The sequence below is a fragment of the Onychostruthus taczanowskii genome, unplaced genomic scaffold (genome assembly GCF_017590055.1).
Source record: "Onychostruthus taczanowskii isolate IOZ18803 unplaced genomic scaffold, ASM1759005v1 scaffold17, whole genome shotgun sequence".
NCBI classification, from domain to species: Eukaryota; Metazoa; Chordata; class Aves; order Passeriformes; family Passeridae; genus Onychostruthus; species Onychostruthus taczanowskii.
The window spans coordinates 12,078,778-12,098,683 of record NW_024498906.1 but is presented as its reverse complement, the minus strand read 5'-3'; the positions used below and the strand labels follow the sequence as shown (position 1 = coordinate 12,098,683).

General features: G+C 43.4%; 1 protein-coding gene across 1 annotated transcript in view; it reads right to left on the bottom strand.

Annotated features, from left to right (window-relative positions):
* The window catches only part of SIM2 (SIM bHLH transcription factor 2), a 57,557-nt gene that overhangs the window by 11,755 nt on the left and 25,896 nt on the right, over positions 1-19,906 (bottom strand). The window contains exons 5-9 of the mRNA XM_041399710.1: positions 14,945-15,030; positions 11,630-11,829; positions 8,130-8,236; positions 1,400-1,547; positions 165-333 (exon numbers count right to left, since the gene is read on the bottom strand). Coding sequence (XP_041255644.1) covers positions 165-333; positions 1,400-1,547; positions 8,130-8,236; positions 11,630-11,829; positions 14,945-15,030 — 710 coding nt within the window. The remainder of the gene's footprint in view (positions 1-164; positions 334-1,399; positions 1,548-8,129; positions 8,237-11,629; positions 11,830-14,944; positions 15,031-19,906) is intronic.

Sequence of the window (19,906 nt, the reverse complement as noted above, 5' to 3'; positions counted from 1 at the left end):
TACCTGTACTTTCCACCCTAAGGAAGAAGGATCTTATTTTATCCTGCTTTATGAGGGATTTCCTGGGGTGGACAATCCTATAGTCTGTTTTATAGTAAATTCTCTACACTGTCCCAAGCACTCAGTGAGAACAACTGGTAATTAAATATTGCTGGAAGATTTACCTGTGGCGGGTAAGGTGTTGTTCTGAGTTTTGCCTTCATTTTATTACTTTTGGGTTTTACTATTTTCCTTGTTTCCTGCGAGGTAGGTACTGAGTTTCTGCATGAAAACTGTGACTTGGAAATGGTAACCTGGTCCAGTGACAACTGAAGTTCCTTGTACTCAATATCTCTGCAAAAGAACAGCCCAGTAAATTAAAACCATGAGAAAATCCAAACTAACTCCTGTAAAAATACATGTTAGGGTTCACAAGGCTTGAATTTTCACTCTTCCAAGATTTTCACAGAGTCTGGGGATGTCAGGAGGCAGAGAATCTTATGGGGTGACCTCATTCCCATGGAAGTCTATAAAAAAATTCCACTGGGAATCACATAAACACCTTTGGATGAAGTGTCCCCTCTCTCTGAGCCTGAGCTGTATCATCTTCCCTCAGCCATCCCTGGCTCCCTGTGGTTTGTAACCATGGAAAGACAGAGATCAATTAATCTGTCTCCTGCTCAGCCAGGAATTGGTCTCTGCCCTGGGGAAAGGAAAAGGAGCAATGTTCCTCCTCTGTCAGCAGCGTGTGCTTGTAACTAAACCACACAAGCTGCAAGATTGGTTTTGATCAAAAAATCACAGAATATTCAACTTTGGAAGAGATCTTCAAGCTCATCCAGTCCCACCATCACCCAACAGCACCAGCATCACCCCAAGGGCCCCATCCAGACTCCTCTTGAATAATTCCAGAGAGAGTGACTCCACCTCCTCCCCATGGCAGCTCATCCCAAGGCCTCATCACTCTTTCAAAAGACAAAACCCTTCTAATCTCCAATCTGAACCTGTCCTGACAAAATTAAGGCCATTTCCTCTCCTCCTTTCCCTTGGGACACGGCAGCAGAGCCTGACCCCCCCTCACTGCCCCTCCTGTCAGGTGGTTGTGCAGAGCAATGAGATCCCCCCTGAGCCTCCTTTGCTCCAGACTGAACCCCCCAGCTCCTTCATGAGCTGCTTCCCAGCTCCTTCACCATCTCCATTGCCCTTCCCTGGACAAGATGAAGATCTATATAATAATGATAATAATTAATACAGCAAGGTTTTCTCTCAACTGAAGAGATGAGATCGTACAAACAGAGAAAGCTGCAACACGCGAGCACAGAACGACACTGGAAGACACAAGCCAAGAAAACTTGGCAGATTTAATCCTTAATGACTCAATTAGTGATAACAGGTAATGGTACAAAGTATTTGGACTTACGTAAGGACATAATTGACACTCACTATGCAGTGAGGCCGTGACGAACGGCTGTTGTGCACGATGGTGGCGTAGCTCTGCACCCACACCCAGCCTCCCTGCTTGGACAGCAGCCGGTAATACTTGGTGGTCACTTGGCCTTTCACCAGCACTGTGAACACAAGGAAAAGAAAATGTTTTAAAAATTCATGTTTTTTGGAGTCATGACCTCTTCCTGGAGAGGTTTATTTGCAAGCCAAGCGCTTTTCTCCCTCACGGAATCACAGAATTAGTGATGTTGGAAAAAACCTTTCAGATTTCTGAATCTAACCTATGTCCTAACACCCTCCATCCTCTTCCTCCCAACAAAATTTAAATAATCCCCTGCAAAATTATCTAAGCTGCCCTTTTCTATAGATTCATAACACCATATTATTATTTTTATAAAATGTGAAGTCTCCTAAGTTTTGTCTTCCTTCTTCTCTGGGTCACCTATGGTCGCATTCTTCACAAACACTGCTTTAAAATATCTAATTGCAAAAGAAAAGTTCAGGGCAGCAAAAGTATTTTGAACTGGACCCAATTCTTTTGAAAGAAGGAGAGGAAATGGCCTCAGATGGTACCAGGGGAAGTTCAGGTTGGAGACTGAAAATTTCCCTGGAAGAGTGGTCAGGCCTTGGGATGAGCTGCCCAGGGAGGTGTTGGAGTCTCTGGAAGTGTTCAGGAGTCTGGATGTGGTCCTAGGGGACAGGGTTTGGAGTGAGGACTGCTTGATCCTGAAGGTCTCTTCCAACCCTGAGGATTCTGTGATTTTGAGATTTTTTTCCAGATTATTTGGAAGCACTTCTTTCATAGCTTAACAGATTATCATGTATTTTGCAATGTATTTTATTCTGTGATGGTTGTTTTCCTCTGTAATCATGAAGGTTGATTTAAAAGGGTAAAATTGAAAAAAAAAATAAATCTTTGGTTGTGAAGCACCCAAACAAAGACAAGGACTGAGAGGGGAATCAGATATCTGATAAATTCACTGGGCATGTAATCCTCCCTGAGCTATTCTGGATCCTCTGTGAACAAGGATATTTTGGCAGGAGGCTGTGCTGTAACAGGAGTTGTGCAGCATCTCCAAATATTTAATCCAACCACAAATATTTCTGGTTCAGTGCCAGGCCTTTATCTCAGGATTCACTAGAAGATAATGCCCAGCCTTTGAAGCTGGTTCTTCTCTTGTGTGGCCTTGGATCATTCCTCTGGAAACTCCATCTTCTTACTCTCCTATACAGTTATTTATTGTAAATTAGGTAATCATGGACTGAGCTCGCTGCACAAATTATGTTGAAAAAAAGTGGGCAATGGCAGAAATTCCTTTCTATAAATATGGTTAAGAAATGGAATCTAAACCTGCTCTTCATAATTTTAAAACCATTCCCCTTGTCCTGTCACTTTTTTTCTGTCACTGACGTAACCAGAGGACAGAGTTTCAACCTGCATCAAGGGAAATACAGGTTGGATATCAGGAAAAAGCTTTTCATGGAAAGAGTGATAAAGTTCTGGAATGGCTGCCCGGGGAGGTGGTGCAGTCACCATCCCTGGGTGTGTTTAACAAAGCCTGGATGTGGCACTGGGGGCCAGGGTTTGGTTGAGCTCTTGGGGCTGGGTTGGACTCCATGGTCTTGAAGGTCTCTTCCAACCCAGTGATTCTGTGATTCTGTGAATTCTGTGAATTTTTCCCATATAAAAAATCCCTCTCCTTCATTTTCATCCATTTCCTTGGGGTACTGGAAGACTCAGTGAGGTCTCCCACAGTCTAGAGCACATGGGCCATCCCTCTGGGCTGCTTCTTTTCCTATCCATTGCACGTCTCAACATATTTAAACTTTCCTTCAAATCCAGTTTACCTCCCAAAGAAAATCAGGCTCTTACAAAATTGACAGGTCTTTCTGGAAGTGTCAGTTCTTCCATTTTAGGATGAGGTGCCCATGTGTTCAGAAGGCAATAAAATGAAAACACCTAAAACTGTCTGCATCTCTGTTCTCTGCTCCCTGGGACAGGGACAGCATGCAGGGAAGGGCTGGAGCTGGCCAGAAGGGATTTCGGTTGGATTTTAGGGAAAGGTTCTTCCCCCAGAGGGTGCTGGCACTGCCCAGGCTCCCCGGGGAATGGGCACAGCCCCGAGGCTGCCAGAGCTCCAGGAGCCTTTGGCCAGGGATGCCCAGGGTGGGATTGGTGGAGGTCTGGGCAGGGCCAGGGGTTCCACTGGATGATCCCTGTGGGTTTATTCCCACTCAGGATATTCCATCATTCCATGATCCTGCAGGACATTCAAAAACACACCCTCCATGGTGGTCATCAAGCCACCACTATCTGGCATCTCAAATCTCTCTTAGGTATTTCTGCCTCATTCTTGCTGGTGTTCCTTCCACTGCTACATTTTTACATGGATTTCTTTATAGGAGGAGGGTGTGTATGATTAAAAAAATCATGAGGAGTGTGTGTGTAAGTATGTAAACACACAGAGAAAATATAAAGACATTTGTATTTTTAAGTGCAATTTATCACTGCAAGTTGAAAGTCATAGAGTGGCTACTCAAAGATTCTGTTCTAAAAATATTAATGATTATCTCTATGCCACAGTTTTACTATTTCTTATAGTTCTATAATTGTGGATGGTGCTCTATAGCTGTGCTGCCCCATCCCTGTAAGTGCCCAAGACCAGGTTGGACAGAGCTTGGAGCACACTGGGACAATGGATGATGTCCCTGCCATGGCAGGGGGTTGGAATGAGATGATCTTTAAGCTCCCTTCCAACCCAAACTATTCTGTACTTTTATGATTTGGTGATTCATTCTAAAATCCAAATGGTCCTGTTCCAGGAAATAATCTTTACATTTCAGCACAGGCCATGTAACAGGTAATTTTTGGAATGTGGTCTGGGCTTTTCAGAACTAGGTCTTTGTGCTGGTTTAATGAGCACGTTTTCCTTGAGTTCCAAATGCTTTGCTACACTCAGTCTTCCTGAAGAGAAATTAATGCTGTCATGGATCACTAACTATAACAAAGTTCTTCCGTGTGCTTTGGGACTAGTTTTGGCTTTTCTCCTCTCTCACTGATTTTTTTTTTTTAAATCCCTCTTTTAGCTCTGCATTAAAGACAGTGTTTGAAAAGATGTGAAAACCACTGAGGGCTACAGTGTTCAGCTTTCCTTCCTAATTATACGGATTAACCAGTATTTCTCTGGGGATGGGGGAGGATTCTGTGTCTCCTGATTTTTTAGCAATCTGGGGAAAGTCTGACCTTGGCTGAGGGACAGTAACTGAGACAGTGAGTGAGCTCAGCTTCCATCTGGCTCTGTGCTCAGCTGCCCTGTTTGATGCTGAAAAGGAAACCTCAGGAATGGGAGTGAGGCAAATCCACCACCCAGACAATCTGTGCAGGCTCAGACTTCTTGGTGGCCTCTGCTGCAGCCCAAGGAGGAGGATCCCGTGGCTTTCTCCTCTGGATGTGCCCTCTGTGACTGGGTGTTCCAGGGCTCTGGCTCGCTCCTGGTCTTGCAGGGAAGCTGGGAAAGGCTCTGGGCTCTCAGACAGGACTATTTTAAAAGGTTCCACCAGGCTCCCAGGCGTGTGGCTGGGAGTTCCCAGCCTGCACTGAAGGATACCACTGCAAGAAATGGATTTCTTGGTTCCACACTGGCAGCAGATCCTGGTTTAGCTGCCCTGGCATGTCATGGGCACGGCCCCTGGGCAAGGCACAGTGCTCAGCAGACCCTTTTTTTTGTTAGACCTCTCAAAATCTGGTGCTGCTCTGCCAGGAGGTTTGAGTGCTGGCAAAGCAGAGGCAGACCCAACACCAGAGATGGTGGAGCTGAGCTTTTCTGTGGAATAACCCTACAAATACTTAGGGTGACTTCCAGGGAGCAGGATTGGTGGGGATACCAGCTGGGCTGGGCACAGAGACCTCAATCCTGTTCAAGTTCCTGTGGGAAGAGCAGGGATGCCCAAAATCTCCCTTAAAATGCTACAAATGAAGGGATTTCTCTGAGGGCACAAAGATATTTTGTCTGTACTGGAACTCTGTCCTGTGTTTTAGAGTGCAGGATCCTCCAGCAGGGCCTCCTTATTTGTGTGGCCACATTTCAGGGCAAACACTGTGTGTATGAAAGGGGCTCTGGAAATAAATAACACAGCTTCAAACACCACAAGTGTTTTCCTGGAGCTGGAAGCCAATGAAATGTTTCAAGCAGGAAACTCTCTTTGCTGCCAGCACACCTTAGGCAAATATTCACATCTACATTTCCCTCCTAGCTTGATGTTCTTGTTCTATCCCTCCTAACTTGTTCCCCTCACTGTTTCCTTTGTTTTATTCCCTGTGCTGCCTCACTCTGAGTTCAGCTGCTTCAGGGCTTCAGTTTGGGATTTTTTTTTTCCTCTTAAAAAAAGCAAATGGTTATCCTAGTTTAGGGTTGCTTATATTTTTTTTTTTCCCCTTAATACCCTTATTAGGTGTAAGATGTTTCTCTTTGGATTTCTGCATCAGGTGACACTTCATCATCAGATTGCTTTATAGAATGGTACAACAAACCTGCCAACCTTCCACTGCTCATGTTCCTGAGACATTTGCTGATGGATGCTGGGGGAGCTCTCACACTGCTCCCCAGAGGGACTTTGTGCACTTTACATCTGGTTTAATAATTCCCATTACTTGGTATTCCAACCATGACCCTGCACTGTTCCCACTGCTGCCCAAGCATTACTCATTATTTTGTGCTTCTTGGGATTTATCTGCGTTCATAAATTCCTATGCATGGCTCGCATTTTTCTTCTGTTTTTAAAGTTTACAGTAATTTATCTTTAATCTACAGAACTGCTCTTAGTATCCTATTCGGCTGAGGGATTTTTTTTTTTCCTTGTGGAAGGATGTGGTGGGTAATTCAGTGAACATGATTTGTCTCTTCATTTAAAACTCCAGTTGTACATGGATCAAACTGGCAGCCACAGAATTATCCATCCTGCTACTCTAAAGTGGAAAACTGTTTTCCAGAGGTGATTGTGGCTGTGGTGGCATCATCTCCGTGCTGGCTGATGAAGGTATTTCAAAGAGTCTGGTGGAAATACTGAGTTTATTCTGAACAGGTCAACAGTCACATCCACATGCAGATGTCACCACCACAGAGAGGGTGCCCCTGACAGGATTTTCCATGTGCCCTGGTCATTCTTTTTACCAGTTCTCAGCCCAGAGTGTTCAATAATGTTTTGGTAAATCTGAACTCGCTGTAAAGATCAGCTTTTGCTTTCCCAGGTGTAGCACACCCTGCCACCGGCAGAATTCAGCACTTGCAATTTCAGCTTGGACTTGCCAAACACAGCTACAACCTCCTTGGTATTCCAGATCCTCATCAGTAGCACACATTAAGAGAAGAAGGAAGCCTAAAAGAGGGATTTGACTCTGGCTGCTTCCAGCCTACAGGAGCAATCTGGAAAAAAAATTCCCTGACATTGGTTTTTGGATGTCATCTTTGCCTCGTATGGGTTGCAGCAAACGGAGCCAAATCCAGAGTTCAGCCATTCCCTCAATTTGCTTTTCAAATTAATGTGCTACTGAATGAACTCCTTCCCAGATCCAGATGTTTGAAGATATGATTAGTGACTCTGTTGGAAGACGGGAAATTATTAAATGTCATTTTTTTCCTGACAATCCATTCTCCGAACCTCATCCACATGCTACTAATGAATGTCCCTCCAAGGAGTTTTTGGGATTGCATTCCCTTCAAACACAGGATGATTATTACTAACATATTTCAGAGGAATGCAGAGCTGCTGCATAGTTTTTGTTTTAACAGCAGAGGCTAGTGAAGTTCAGATTTTCCCCTCTCATTTACTTGCTCTTTTGGTTTACTTTTCCTTCAAGAGATCACCATCGAGAATCAGTTCCAAATATTCAAAATAGCCTGGATCCCCTAAGTACAAAAACTGGCCAGACTTTTCCTTCAAGAGATCACCAACCAGAATCAATTCCAAATATTCAAAATAGCCTGGATCCCCTAAAAACTGGCCAAATAAGTTGGTTTGGGTGTTGGTTTTTTCTTTTCGGAAGCCCAGCATATCGAGCTGTATTTACACAATTAATGGTTTCCTTAAGTGATAGCCAAGAATTTTTGAAAATCTGTCTCCAGTCAAGATTTGGAAAGGATTTTTTTCTGCTTTCCAGTATGCTGCTTGTTGTCTGCAAAACTTCTCACTGTACTCAACATATTCCATAGAATTCCAGAATGGTTTAGGTTGGAAGGGACCTTAAATCCCATCCAGTGCCACCCCTGCCATGGCAGGGACACCTTCCACTGTGCCAGGCTGCTCCAGCCCCAGTGTCCACCCTGGCCTTGGGCACTGCCAGGGATCCAGGGGCAGCCACAGCTGCTCTGGGAATTCCATCCCAGCCCCTGCCCCCCCTGCCAGGGAACAATTCCTCATTCCCAAGATCCCATCCAGCCCTGCCCTCTGTCACTGGGAGCCATTCCCTGTGTGCTGTCCCTGCATCCCCTGGAAATTGTCTCTCTCCAGGTTTCCTGGGGCTCCTTCAGGCCCTGCAAGGCCACCCTGAGCTCAGCCCAAAGCTTCTCCTGTGCAGCTGAACAATCCCAGCTGTGCCAGCCTTTCCTGCCAGCAGAGCTGTTCCATCCCTCGCTCATCCTGGAGCCTCCTCTGGGCTCTCTGCAGCAGCTCCAGGTCCCTCCTGTGCCTCCAGCCCAGGTACTTACACAGGTGGTGAGCGTATCGCAGGTGGAAAACGTCACAGCCATGGACGTGGTGGTAGAGGGTTTTCTCTATCAGATCCTGGGGTTCATATCCAGTTAATTCCGTGACCCTGGAAAAGGAAAAATCTGCAATAAACAAAATCTCGAGGAATATTCCATTTCATTGACCCAACATTTGATTGTGCCAACAAATCAGTGCCTGAAAGCTGTGGGATGAAATGTTAGTTTTTGAAACAGAAACCTCACCTTTACAAGAAAAGAAACCCTTTCAGCCCAGCCAAAGCAAGGTGCAGCTTTTCCCTGGTACACCCGGGCAGGAAAAAGAGCTCTTTTACTGATTTCCACCATGGGCTTTTGCCACTGCCATGCAGGATCCTTTGGACAACGTTCCGCTCGAGGAGCTGCTCATGAAACAATAAAACCTCTCTTGTGGGCTGCTGACACATTTTCATTTGCTTTTGCAAAGCTACGAGTGTAGAAGGTGTGTTAGGCCACATGTGATCAGGGCTTGTGAATAAATCCAGGCTGGTGCCTAACAGGAGAAAAAAGCAGGAGCTTATTCCAGCTGAGAATGTGGAAAGACAAGGAGGTGTGAAGACCACAGGGTGAGGAAAGGAAAGCTGAGGCAAGACTTCCAAAGAAAAAATCCCAGAAGTAGAAGAATGGAACGAATTCAAAACAGCAGCATCTCTGCAGATGTTAAAGGACCAAATTCAGAGGTCAGACTTACACTGGGTCAGACATGAGGAGTCAAACTTCATGTTTCAAATGGACTTTTTTTAAATTTAGTTGAGGAAAAAAATAGGCCTTAAAGTACAACGTGCCCCTCAGCCAAACTGTGGCTTTTATGCCCAGGGTTGGGGGGGGGGGTTGTGATGTCCCAGGCTTTCTTTGCCTAAAAAAGGCAGAACAGTAAGGGATGTCCACATTAACAAGTGACACAGTCCCTTAGCAGGTGACAGTGAAATTGTCTCTGCTGAAGATCTTCTCCTGCAACAAAAGCAGAGGCATCTGCACATTTTAATTGCAGGAGTTTTACCTGGCACTAGCTCTAGACTAGACCTGTGGACTGAAATATTTATTAAAGCTGGAGTGTCCTAGGGTGCTCTTGGACGTTGTCCTCCAGTTTAGATTGAAGGAATTCACTTTAAATTCCCCAAGCCTCTTCATGCCATGAACTGAGCAGGGATGGTCAGGACATGGACTTCCAAAGGATGTTCCTGGTCTGAACTTTACACTGGTGAGGATGCACAGCACAGAGACAACACAGGAGCATCCACAGAAATGAGCAGGGCATCCCAAGCAATTCCTGTCATTGTAAGACTGAGGATAATGCACATTTTATTAGTTTTTTTAAAATTTTATGACTATTGTGCATCTTCTGTAGTCATACCCTGACTCTAACCAGCCCAGTGGACCCCACAGAGAGTGAGGATGTTCTGCTTGAGAGGGTTGAGGGCTTGGGTTCTTCTGAAGGACAACAACATCAAAATGCCTTTGAATAGATGCTTGTGTTCCTCCTCTGCAGTGTGTGCTCATCCCAAATACTCACTGAAGCCAATCAGGAGCACGAAATAATGGTGGAAGACCCTGCTCAGGTTTCAATTCTCCTTCTGACTTCAGTGCACTTAAAAGCAGGGTGGCAGCTCCATCCTGCCCCTTTGGTGAGTAGAGACACAGCTCATCCGAACATGAGCCAGGGGTTCATTTTCCCAAAGGTGCAGTCTCACTTTGAAGCTGGTGATACAAAACCATCACTGACAGTATCCCAGGACACCCAAATTTTGGAAAAGGTTGAATCTGGAAATAAACTCAGCTGGTTTACTTCCTTAACATCAAATCAATCCCTCAAGCAGCCTGGGCTCTCCAGGTTGTGCTGTGCAGGTGACAGGACACACAGAGCTCACCCCACTGATCAGTTCTGGTCTCCTGAGTTCTTCAAAGTCTTTTTAAACTCCTTGGCAGTGAATGCACCATAAAAATCAGAGTGAGCAGCTCACTTTGGAGGGAAGTGACTGTCTTCTCCTTCTAGTGACTTCAGTGGATGAACTCCAGTGTGGTTTATATTGTGTCAGGTGTTCAAAAAAGGATTTTGAGCTGCTCCTTCCCATGGATTTCATGCTGTCTGCTGTGCCTGTTAAGTCTCAAGATCCATCCCCTTGTATGGAAACTAGAACCAAACCTGAAACCAGTTTTTTCTAACTCCTAATATGCCCCTGTTTTCAGCAAATACACTTTGGTTTGCTCAGCTGGGAGAGCAAAAGGCTTTGGTGAAGCTCAATTCCCCTGCTTGTCCCGTGTGTGGATGACACCCATCTGCTCCTTGGTAAACACAGCTCTGCAACAGCTCTGGGTCTATCCCTGCTCCTGTCAACACCTCTGCTTGTTCTGTGGCCTTTGAAGACACTTCTGTCTCCAGGCAGTTCCTCCCAGGCACATCATTTCCTTTCCCCCACATGCAAGGACGTGTTGCTGAACCCCTCGTGCTCCTTTGTAGCCACGGCACGAAGCGACGCGTGCCAAAAAATGAGGAAGGGTTCCAGAAACAAGGAGTTCTTTGTGTCCCAGCAGCTGATGGAGCCACTGTCTCCTGGGCTGAGCAGGCAGAAAAGCCTCTTCTTGCATGGTTGACCTCCACTCTCTTGGGTACAGAGGTTTTCTCATACATTCACTGCAAGAATGTATTCCCTGTAAATCCAGTCCACCAGGGAAATGGGGAATGTGGGACCCACAGGAAAGGATTTTTGAAGAATGATCATCTTGTCAGTATTTTGTGTATTTGAGATTTTCCTTTCAAGGTGTCCTGGACTGCACTGGACAAAGTATTGTGTCCCACAAGGTACCTACTCCAAAACCAGAGAAATGAATTTCAGTTCTGGTTCTGTGCTCATCTGAGCTCCATCAGCTGAACTGGAGGCAGGGCTCTCCTTCCTCAGCTGTTTCCCCCAATATCTTGTTTAAGAAGGTCCTGGTTTTGTGTGTGGTAGCAATGGAATCAATTCCCATTCTAACAACTCCATTATTACTGTTGGTTTCATGGTTAAAGCATTACACCGAAAGACAGAACTCTCTTTTCTTACTGCTCTCTCAAAAGCTTTCTGGATGATGCCAGCCAGTTGTTTGATCTCATATTCCACTTTTGGGGTTGGTTTTTTGGGGTTTTTTTGGTACATCCTCATTCCTTTTGCTAGCTTTGTATGATAAAATTTGTGTCCTTTCAGGTAAAAAAAAGTATCACTGTTCCTGTGACCAATCCTCCCAGCAAGAAACTTCTAGCTGACCGTAAAAGTGCAGGTAACTCCAGGTTAAATTGGACAGGCTCTTATTTCTTGGCATTCCAGACAAAGTTTGGTCTATCCAGCTGCCTGAAAGGCTTTGAAGGCTCTGAGTTCCAGATCTAGTTTGGACTGCTGGATTTTTTTTCATGGATGTTTTGACCCGTTTGGAAGCCGCAGCACGTAAACACATGAACGCTCAGTGCTGGAGATGAAAGAGCTGCTTACCTGGAATCGAGGAAAATCAGTTTTAAATCCAAGCTGGCTCTGAACATAAACATGTTGCTGTGGAGCTTGATCTCAGTGATTGCACTGGGAGGCAAAGATTGCCCCACGGCCACCAGCCCCACGATTTGGTAACAGGAGTCGTACAGGGACATATCCAGCATGTACTGGCGGATCTTCAAGTAGCCACTGCAGTGGATCACCTGGAAAAAGGGGGAAACACCCTCAGGATCTGATGGAAAAGGCCCAGATCTGCTGCCCACCCAGTCTCAATGAGCTTATAAAGACACATATTGCTTTTTTATCTTCTTTTCTTCCTGGGTCAGGGTCGGGATTGAAAGCGCTTGCGATGGTATTTCGTGTCCAGACCCGGATGTTTATTATTTCTTATCTCTGTTGCAGTCTTACAAGCCATGAGTTCTACAGCATTTCAGTAAAAAAGCTACAAAATGGCCCTGTATCTATCTCTACAAGGTCTTTTAAGGAGAAACTATCCAATTAAGAGATGACACCAAAATTATTTTTACTTTTAACCCAATACCCAACCACCAGTGTCCGCAATGGGGACGTTTTATCCAATGACACAAAACCACCCAAAGCCGTGGAGAAGAAGGTGAAGAAGAAGGAGCAGCCTCCACCCTAAACCCTCCATCCTGCTTTATTTCTATTACTGTATTCTAAACCCTTAAACTCTGAGTTTCCCACCCTGTGATATCACACACTTCTATCCAAACTGCACACCCACAATCCCAGTTCTGTCATTCCATTTTGGAAGCTTCTCCAGGGCCTCAGTGCAGTGTTCTGGGGGTCAGTGCCAGGCAGCACAGAAAGCCCAAACCTCTCAGTATTCAGGGTTCCAACAGACAGGCTCCCCCATAAAATTAAATTCTGGGTTGTCTGTTGATTTCAGTCAATTTGTAAATAGAGATTAATACTTAATAAATGCAGTTTTATGTTTACTGGCAGCATGATTAATCCAGTATTGAAGCACCTCCTCTCTGGGGACTGCCTAATTGCTTTCTAATTAATACTTTAAGCTCCTTGATACAGATTTTTTTGTAGATACATCCAGAATTCCTGTTCATTGATTTTAAAAAAAGCCCTGGAAGTTGCTTATTTTAAATGTCATCTCTCTACACACACTCAAAGATGAATAAAAACATTTACATTTTAACGAGTTATTATTCCGATGTAAATAAAGGCACATCAAAAACTGCACTTTAAAGACCCAGTGGGTATTGATGCATCACAACAGCAATAAAAGTTAACTGATGTTTATGCAAATGCACAAGAAATGAGTTTTAAGTTCTCTGCTCAAGTTCAGAGGGGTGGGGTTTTTTTTGACATGTGACCAAGCCCAAGGTCCTGAGCTCAGATTTCGGGATCCCTGTGTACAATTGCTGTTCACAGAGGTGATAATGACAGTGTTAGACTGTAAAAATTCAGTGTCAGCTAAAGGGGAGGGGGAAATGTAACCTGGGGACTATTCCAGGCCAGAAGATTTATTTAGTGTGGTGCTGGTGTTCAGAAATCATCAGTGCCCCTGCCAACTTTCTGGTCCAAGCAGCAGAAATATCACATCCCTTTGCTGGATTTCTCTGTTTGTTTGGCTTTTGACCGTGTCCTGTGGAAAGGAATTAATTTTCAGTGTATTTCGTGCTCTAAACAACTACCAAACACCACCTGGAAACTGGCTCCTCCTGCTTAACCTTCCTCTTCTCCAGTGATTTAAACGTTCAGCAAAAGCACAATCAGAAGATCTCCCAGCAGATCTCAACTCCCCCATCACTTGGTCTGTGAGTTTTTTCTGTGGCTAATGAGGTGATTTCTTAAAAATTAAGTCCTGACTTTAAGCACAGTCAAATGGAATAAATTTAGGCCAACATCCCTCCAGACGAGACAATCCTTTGATTTTCACTGTGCAAACTTTTAATAGTGAGCCAAAGAAAGTGATGCCTCTGATTAACAGTGATAACTGGGAATTTAAAAACCCAAAACCCCCCAAAGCCACGTGGAGATCCCACGATTGAAGCTCTACTCTTTTACCTGATTTCAGATTCAGCTTTGGGACAGAACCATTTTTGTGGGGAGCAGCTGAGCAAACAGGGCTCAGTGTAATGAGGAATTATCAGTGCAGCCAGGTAGGGAAGAGTGCAAACAGACAGATCCACATCTGCACCTTGAGCACATTCCTGCAGAGAGCTCTGCTCCTCTTCCAGGCTTTGCTTTTTGGGTTTTGAACGACCCAAAATTAATTCCCAGCAGAATGAATGGCAACGACCCTCCCTGATGGAGCAGAGTGAACCTGCAGCTCAAAGAGCAGCAAATGCACAGCTGAAAATAAAAACTGCTTGTAAAGCTGACAATAAAAACTACTGCACATCTGAAAATAAAATCTGTCTGCATATCTGGAAATAAAAACTGTCTGTACAGCTGAAAATCAAGACTATCTGCAAGACTGAAAATCAAAACTACTGGAAATCTGAAAATTAAAACTGTCTGTAAAGATGAAAATAAAAAGTACTGTAAATCTGAAAATAAAAACTACTGAAAATCTGAAAACAAAAACTACTTCAAATCTGAAAATAAAAGCTGCCTTCACATTTGCAAATAAAAACTGTCCGTAAGGCTGAAAATAAAAACTACCTACAAGTCTGAATATCAAAACTACTGCAAATCTGCCGTAGTTAAAATAAAAACTGTCTGTAATGATGAAAAGAAAAAGTACTGCAAATCTGAAAATAAAATCTGCCTGCATATATGAAAATAAAAACTACTCAAATGACAGCTGTTATTCTATGACTTCAATGTTTGCTGTGGCTTCTGATTTCATGTCAGAAATAAAAAACATCATACAAACTGTAAGATTTATAAACAGACTTGGTGGTTTAGTACAATTCCACCCTGAGGTGATGGCAGTGGTTGAGTTTTTTTAGTGTTGAGGCCAAGGAGGTGCTTTGTGCAGCTGGGTGGGATGTGGAAAATGTCCAAATTCCTGTGTCTGGGTTCCTGCCTCACCTGCCTCCTGCTCCCTGGGGGAATAAAACCAAACTGTGCTCTCCTGGCAGCTCCAGGGCTGGCCTCCAGAGAATTCCCAGGGACCAAGGGGAGTGAGTGTGCCACCAAGTTTAAATTTTAATTACTGAGGGCATTTTGGGGATCTTTTCTGATTCTTCTCATCATAAACATTGCTCTCAGCATAAAGTAAAAATAGGTAAAAATAAAACCCAAAACAAACACCTAGATAAATAAACTTGTAAATTGTCAAACATTTCAGGGGTGGAGGAGTAATTTATAAACATTATTTATAAACATTACCTTGTAGCCACTGCAGGTCAGGCCTGCATTCCTCTTGGCTAGGACACACTTCATCCTCAGGAAAAAGGATCTCTCGATTTCATATTCTGAAAGCACAAAGCACATTTTGCTGCTGATTTATTCCTGAAGATCCCAAACCTGCCAGAACATTGCCCTTCCCTGGTTGGTTTCAGCTTTAGGCAGAAGCAGAATGCTCTAGGGCAGCCTGCACAAGGCATCAGCCATTCTCCTTTCCCACTCCATCCCTGCCCTCAGGATTTATTTCACCTTCCTCTCAGGACTCCCTGTGAAATTTGGCCAACTTAGCATGATTAGATCTCCAAATTTCTGGTTTTACCACCACTGATGTTGAGTTTTATTTTTATTTTTTTTTAGTGTTGGGGTTAAATGTGTGAGACTGCATTTTTTTGTTTAGATTTAGATGTTTATTCATTTTTATTTATATTGTAGTTTTATAAATTGTGAGTTTTATAGTACTTTATTCATAAACTAAAAAACTGAGCTGTATTTTTTTGTAAGGTCTTTTAAGGATAAATTGTTTCATTAAGAAATTATATTTAAATTATTTTTCTTTTTAATTTAATAATTAATTATTTGTGGTTTGTAATGTGGACATTTTTGTTAATGTAATATTATTTGCATATATCTTTTTATTTGCATAATATTATTTACATAATATTATTTAAACTCATTAAGAAGGAGGTGAAGAAGAAGGGCTTTTATTTTTTTTAATATCTTTATTTTTTAATATATATTATTATATTTTAAAACTTTAAACTCTATGTTTTTTACCATGTGATATTACACACTTCTATTTAAACTATGCACTTATAATTTTGGTTTTATTATTTAATTTGAAAGCTTTCTCTACAGCTTTAGGTTGAATGTAGTGGATTTTGGGGGTCAGTGCCTGCTAGCACAGAAAGTCTCAAATTCTCAGCAACCAGGTTTCCAACACTTCACAAGGAATTCTTTTGTTTCCAAACAAACACCAGTTCCTTATGGGCAAAGGGGAGGAAAAGTGTTCTTTGGAGTGTGGGGAAATTCAGGGAATCTCCAAAATAGCAACAGAATTGGAACAAGGAAATTCAGTGGGTTTGTAATAATTGGAGTGCACGTGGCTGCTCATGCCCAGACCTTCTGGGCTCCATCTGCAGTGCCTGACTTCCAAAACCACCCTGGGAGGTTGTTTTTAAACAAATACCTTCAATGATAACCTCCAGAAAGGTTTAAAGTTCATGGTGGTCATTGCTCAGGTACACACAGACTTTCTGCTAAGGTTATGAGGCAGGAATATTCTGATAGAACACCAATGATATAGAATATATTTATTCAATTTATTCTACATTTAGTCTATTTATTTATTATATGAATAATATAGAATATTTTTATCTGTAATGGTAATTACTCTCAATAATGGTCCAGACACCCTGAATAATTCGGATTTTTTACTGAAGGTTGCAGTTTGGCAGAACTATTTTAGGACAATCAGGGAAGCAGGAGGGTCCTCAGTTTTGTCCTAACTCCCCACAGGGTTTTAACCAAAACCCTCTGTCATCACTTGGGATCTTTCTTTAATTTGATTTAACTGCTGAGTTTTACTCCTGATTTTTGTGCCTCCATCACCCAATTCACCCCTCTAGTGGTCTGAGCATCACAACCGACAGGTTCTCTATTCTATTTTAATTCTATTTTAATTTTGGGGGTTAAAGGTCTGAAGATACAACCACAGAAAAAGGATTTAGCAAGGAGGGGAAATAAATGTTTCCTGAGCATTTGAATTTCCCATTTATCTCGCTAATTAAAATTAGATCCTTATGGGGGAAAGCTGGCAGTTGAAGGAGCTGGCACACCCACTGTGGAGTTTTAAATACAAATTTACACGTTGGGTGGGGGGAAGCCACACAGCAGAGATTTGCTGTGGCTGAAGCCTCATCCCCTGAGTCAGGAATGGCTCCAGAAGCTGGGAACATCCATGGAATTCATAGATTCAACAGCAATGACCAAACACCAGCACAGCAGGAACTCAGCTGGGCACAATCCTCTGCCCTGTGCTCTGGGATGGCCCTGATGGAGCAAGGAGGTGGCACCAAACCCCTCCCATAACGACCTGGAGATGTAACACTGTGAATTAATGTCCATAATTAATTTGTTTTTTTATTAACTTTGCCAGTGTGACCCCTCAGTACCCTCAAAAGTAGCAGAAATGGGCAGCAAAGCGAAAAAGAACTGAATTAAATTTGCAATTGCAAAGCTGATTGAAAGGAAAATAGAGTCCTGGGATCCTGCTGGATGCTGCCACATCCATCAGAATAAAGCAAAACTCAAAATATCACAGCTGGGAGATTCTTGTGGGTCACTTCCAGCTCAGCCATTCTATTCTATTCTATTCTATTCTATTCTATTCTATTCTATTCTATTCTATATATTTAATCTATTTATTATTCCAAATTCTTGTGGTTTTCCCATCCTTGGAAGTGTCCAAGGCCAGGCTGGACATTGGGGCTTGGAGCACCCAATGGGGTGGCACTGGATGAGCTTTAAGGTCCCTTCCAACCCAAACCATTCCATGATTTTGTGATTCCATGAAGTCAGGGCCCATCTCCATGTCCAGGATGCCAATTTCAAAGACACCACTGTTTATTTTTTTCCCAAATCCATGTTTCCCTTATCAGACTCATCAAAGTTTTTCTGTTCCAACTATAATTTCCATTTTAATCATTTTTCCCTATTGCCTGCTCAGCCTACATATCTCCCTGCCTGAACAAATGGAGCTGAGTAGATTCAGTAAAAGCTATAAATGAGGTAGAAATTAAATGGTTTAATTCAAATCCCAGCCCAGATTTGTCCAAACACCCACTCAGAGCTGAAACACAGTGACCTGGGAATAAGAACACAGAAAATCCGTGGTGTGGACATAGAGAAGTTTTGTTTCTTTCCCAGAGCACCATTTCTACAAAGGGTCTCCTCTCCATGAATCCCTTTTCTTTTATTAGCACATCCTGCAATACAATTTGACTTTAAGGCAAGAATAAACCAGCTTTTTTCTATTTCACAGGTTTGTATTTTCTTCATACTCTCATAAACAGAATAAATGCCATGGTAAAGAAAAGGAGTCTCAATATTTTGGATAAAGAATTTGTGCATTTGTTCACTCCCATTGCATGACTGCCAAGCAGGATTGTCCAAGCATTTCTGTGAAATTATGGTTTTGTTTATGGAAGCCAGGTTTGTCCATCCCTAGAGGAGCAACTCGGAAATCCATCTTTGCTTTCCAATCCATCCTTGATCTTTTTTGACAGAAAACAGTCACAGAATCCTGTGGTTGCTCAGTGGAGTGAAGAAAAGAAAATCTCCATGAACTTTTTTCCCCACAGCTTCACCTCTCATGCCTTTGTTTTTTTCTGAGGTAAAAGCTGCTCTTTTATCTCCCTTTTCCAGATTTTGACGTTAGCAAAACATGATGCTGCTCTGTTGCAGAACCACTTTGTAAAGGAATATTCCTAAAACTGCCCATGTGTTGCTTTAGGAATGGGGGCACCTCATCTGTCACTGCACAAAAAAAAAATCTGGAAAGAAGCATTAGAATTGGGAGCTCTTGCCCAGCCAGTGATTTGTGTCTGCTCCACAGAGCAGCTGGGGTGCAAACCCAAATTCCAGCTCTGGTGGAGGAGATGGAAAATGTAAAAGACAGGAATTTTTAGAGCACCTAAAAATGGCCACCTGATTCCACCTCCCTTCCTGTCCACCTGGTTCCTGCCTGGAGCTCCTGCATCCCACAGGTGTGATAAGCTGTCCCCATGTCCCTGCTGGACTGTTCCACCCTGGAAACACAGATAACAGAAATCCCCTTCACTGCCCATCCCCCAGACACTCTGCATGGTTTTGTCCCTTTCAGTTGGTTATTTTTTTGGATCTGCTCTGTTCTGTGAAGCCACACGTGCTCTGCTGCTATTCTGGTGGGATCTGCAGAGCATCTGGGGCCCAAACAGTCCAGGGCCTGCTGAGAGAGCTTGGGAGGATCTCAGATTCTCTGGTGAGCACAAGGTCATGGATTTGTGAGAGACAGAAAGAATCCCAGAATGGTTTGGCTTGGAAAGCCAAACATTAAAAATTATCCAGTGCCACCCCTGCCATGGCAAGGACAACTTCCACTGTGCCAGGCTGCTCCAAGCCCCAGTGTCCAACCTGGCCTTGGGCACTGCCAGGGATCCAGGGGCAGCCACAGCTGCTCTGGGCACCCTCTGCCAGGACAGGGAAGGGTTTTCTCCCAACATCCCACCTGAACTTGCTCTAACCCCGTCCTCTGTCAGTTTAAAACCATTCCCCCTTGCCCTCATGAGAAGTCCCTCTCCAGCTCTCTTGGAGCCCCTCAGGCACTGGAAAGGGCTCTGAGGTCTCCTGGAAGCTCCCCCTCTCTAGGCTGAACAGGATACAGGACAACACAACTTCCATCCCTTAATCTGAACAAGGGTGACACCAAATTCCAAACCAAAAAAAGAAGTACAAGGCTCATAAAGAAGATATGCCTAAAAAAAAAATTTTTTTAAAAAAAATCCATTTCAGGATAATCCTAGAAGGTGGAAATCCAGGATTGGCAAAAGGGACTCGCAAACATTTCGATTTTCACTGGTAATGATTTGTTGGGGTAGAAAAAGCAAAACCAGTTGTGTTGTCAGCCCATCCTGGAGTTCCAAACTTGTACAAACTGCCCAAATTTCCTCCCCATTTGGGCAGTTTGTTCTGTTTCCTGCCTGTGTTCAGAATCCTGGCAGTGCTGCAGAGGGGAAATTCTCCATTATTATTCCTATCATATCCAAACTCAGCCATTCACTGACATTTGCCTAAATTCTCCTTTGCTCTTCCAAGTGAAGCTCCCAAAGTTTTCTTGGGGAAGGAACTCAGCAGGAAAGGAAAATAAATTTTTACACTCTGCTTTGGTAGATTTTACTGTTAATTACC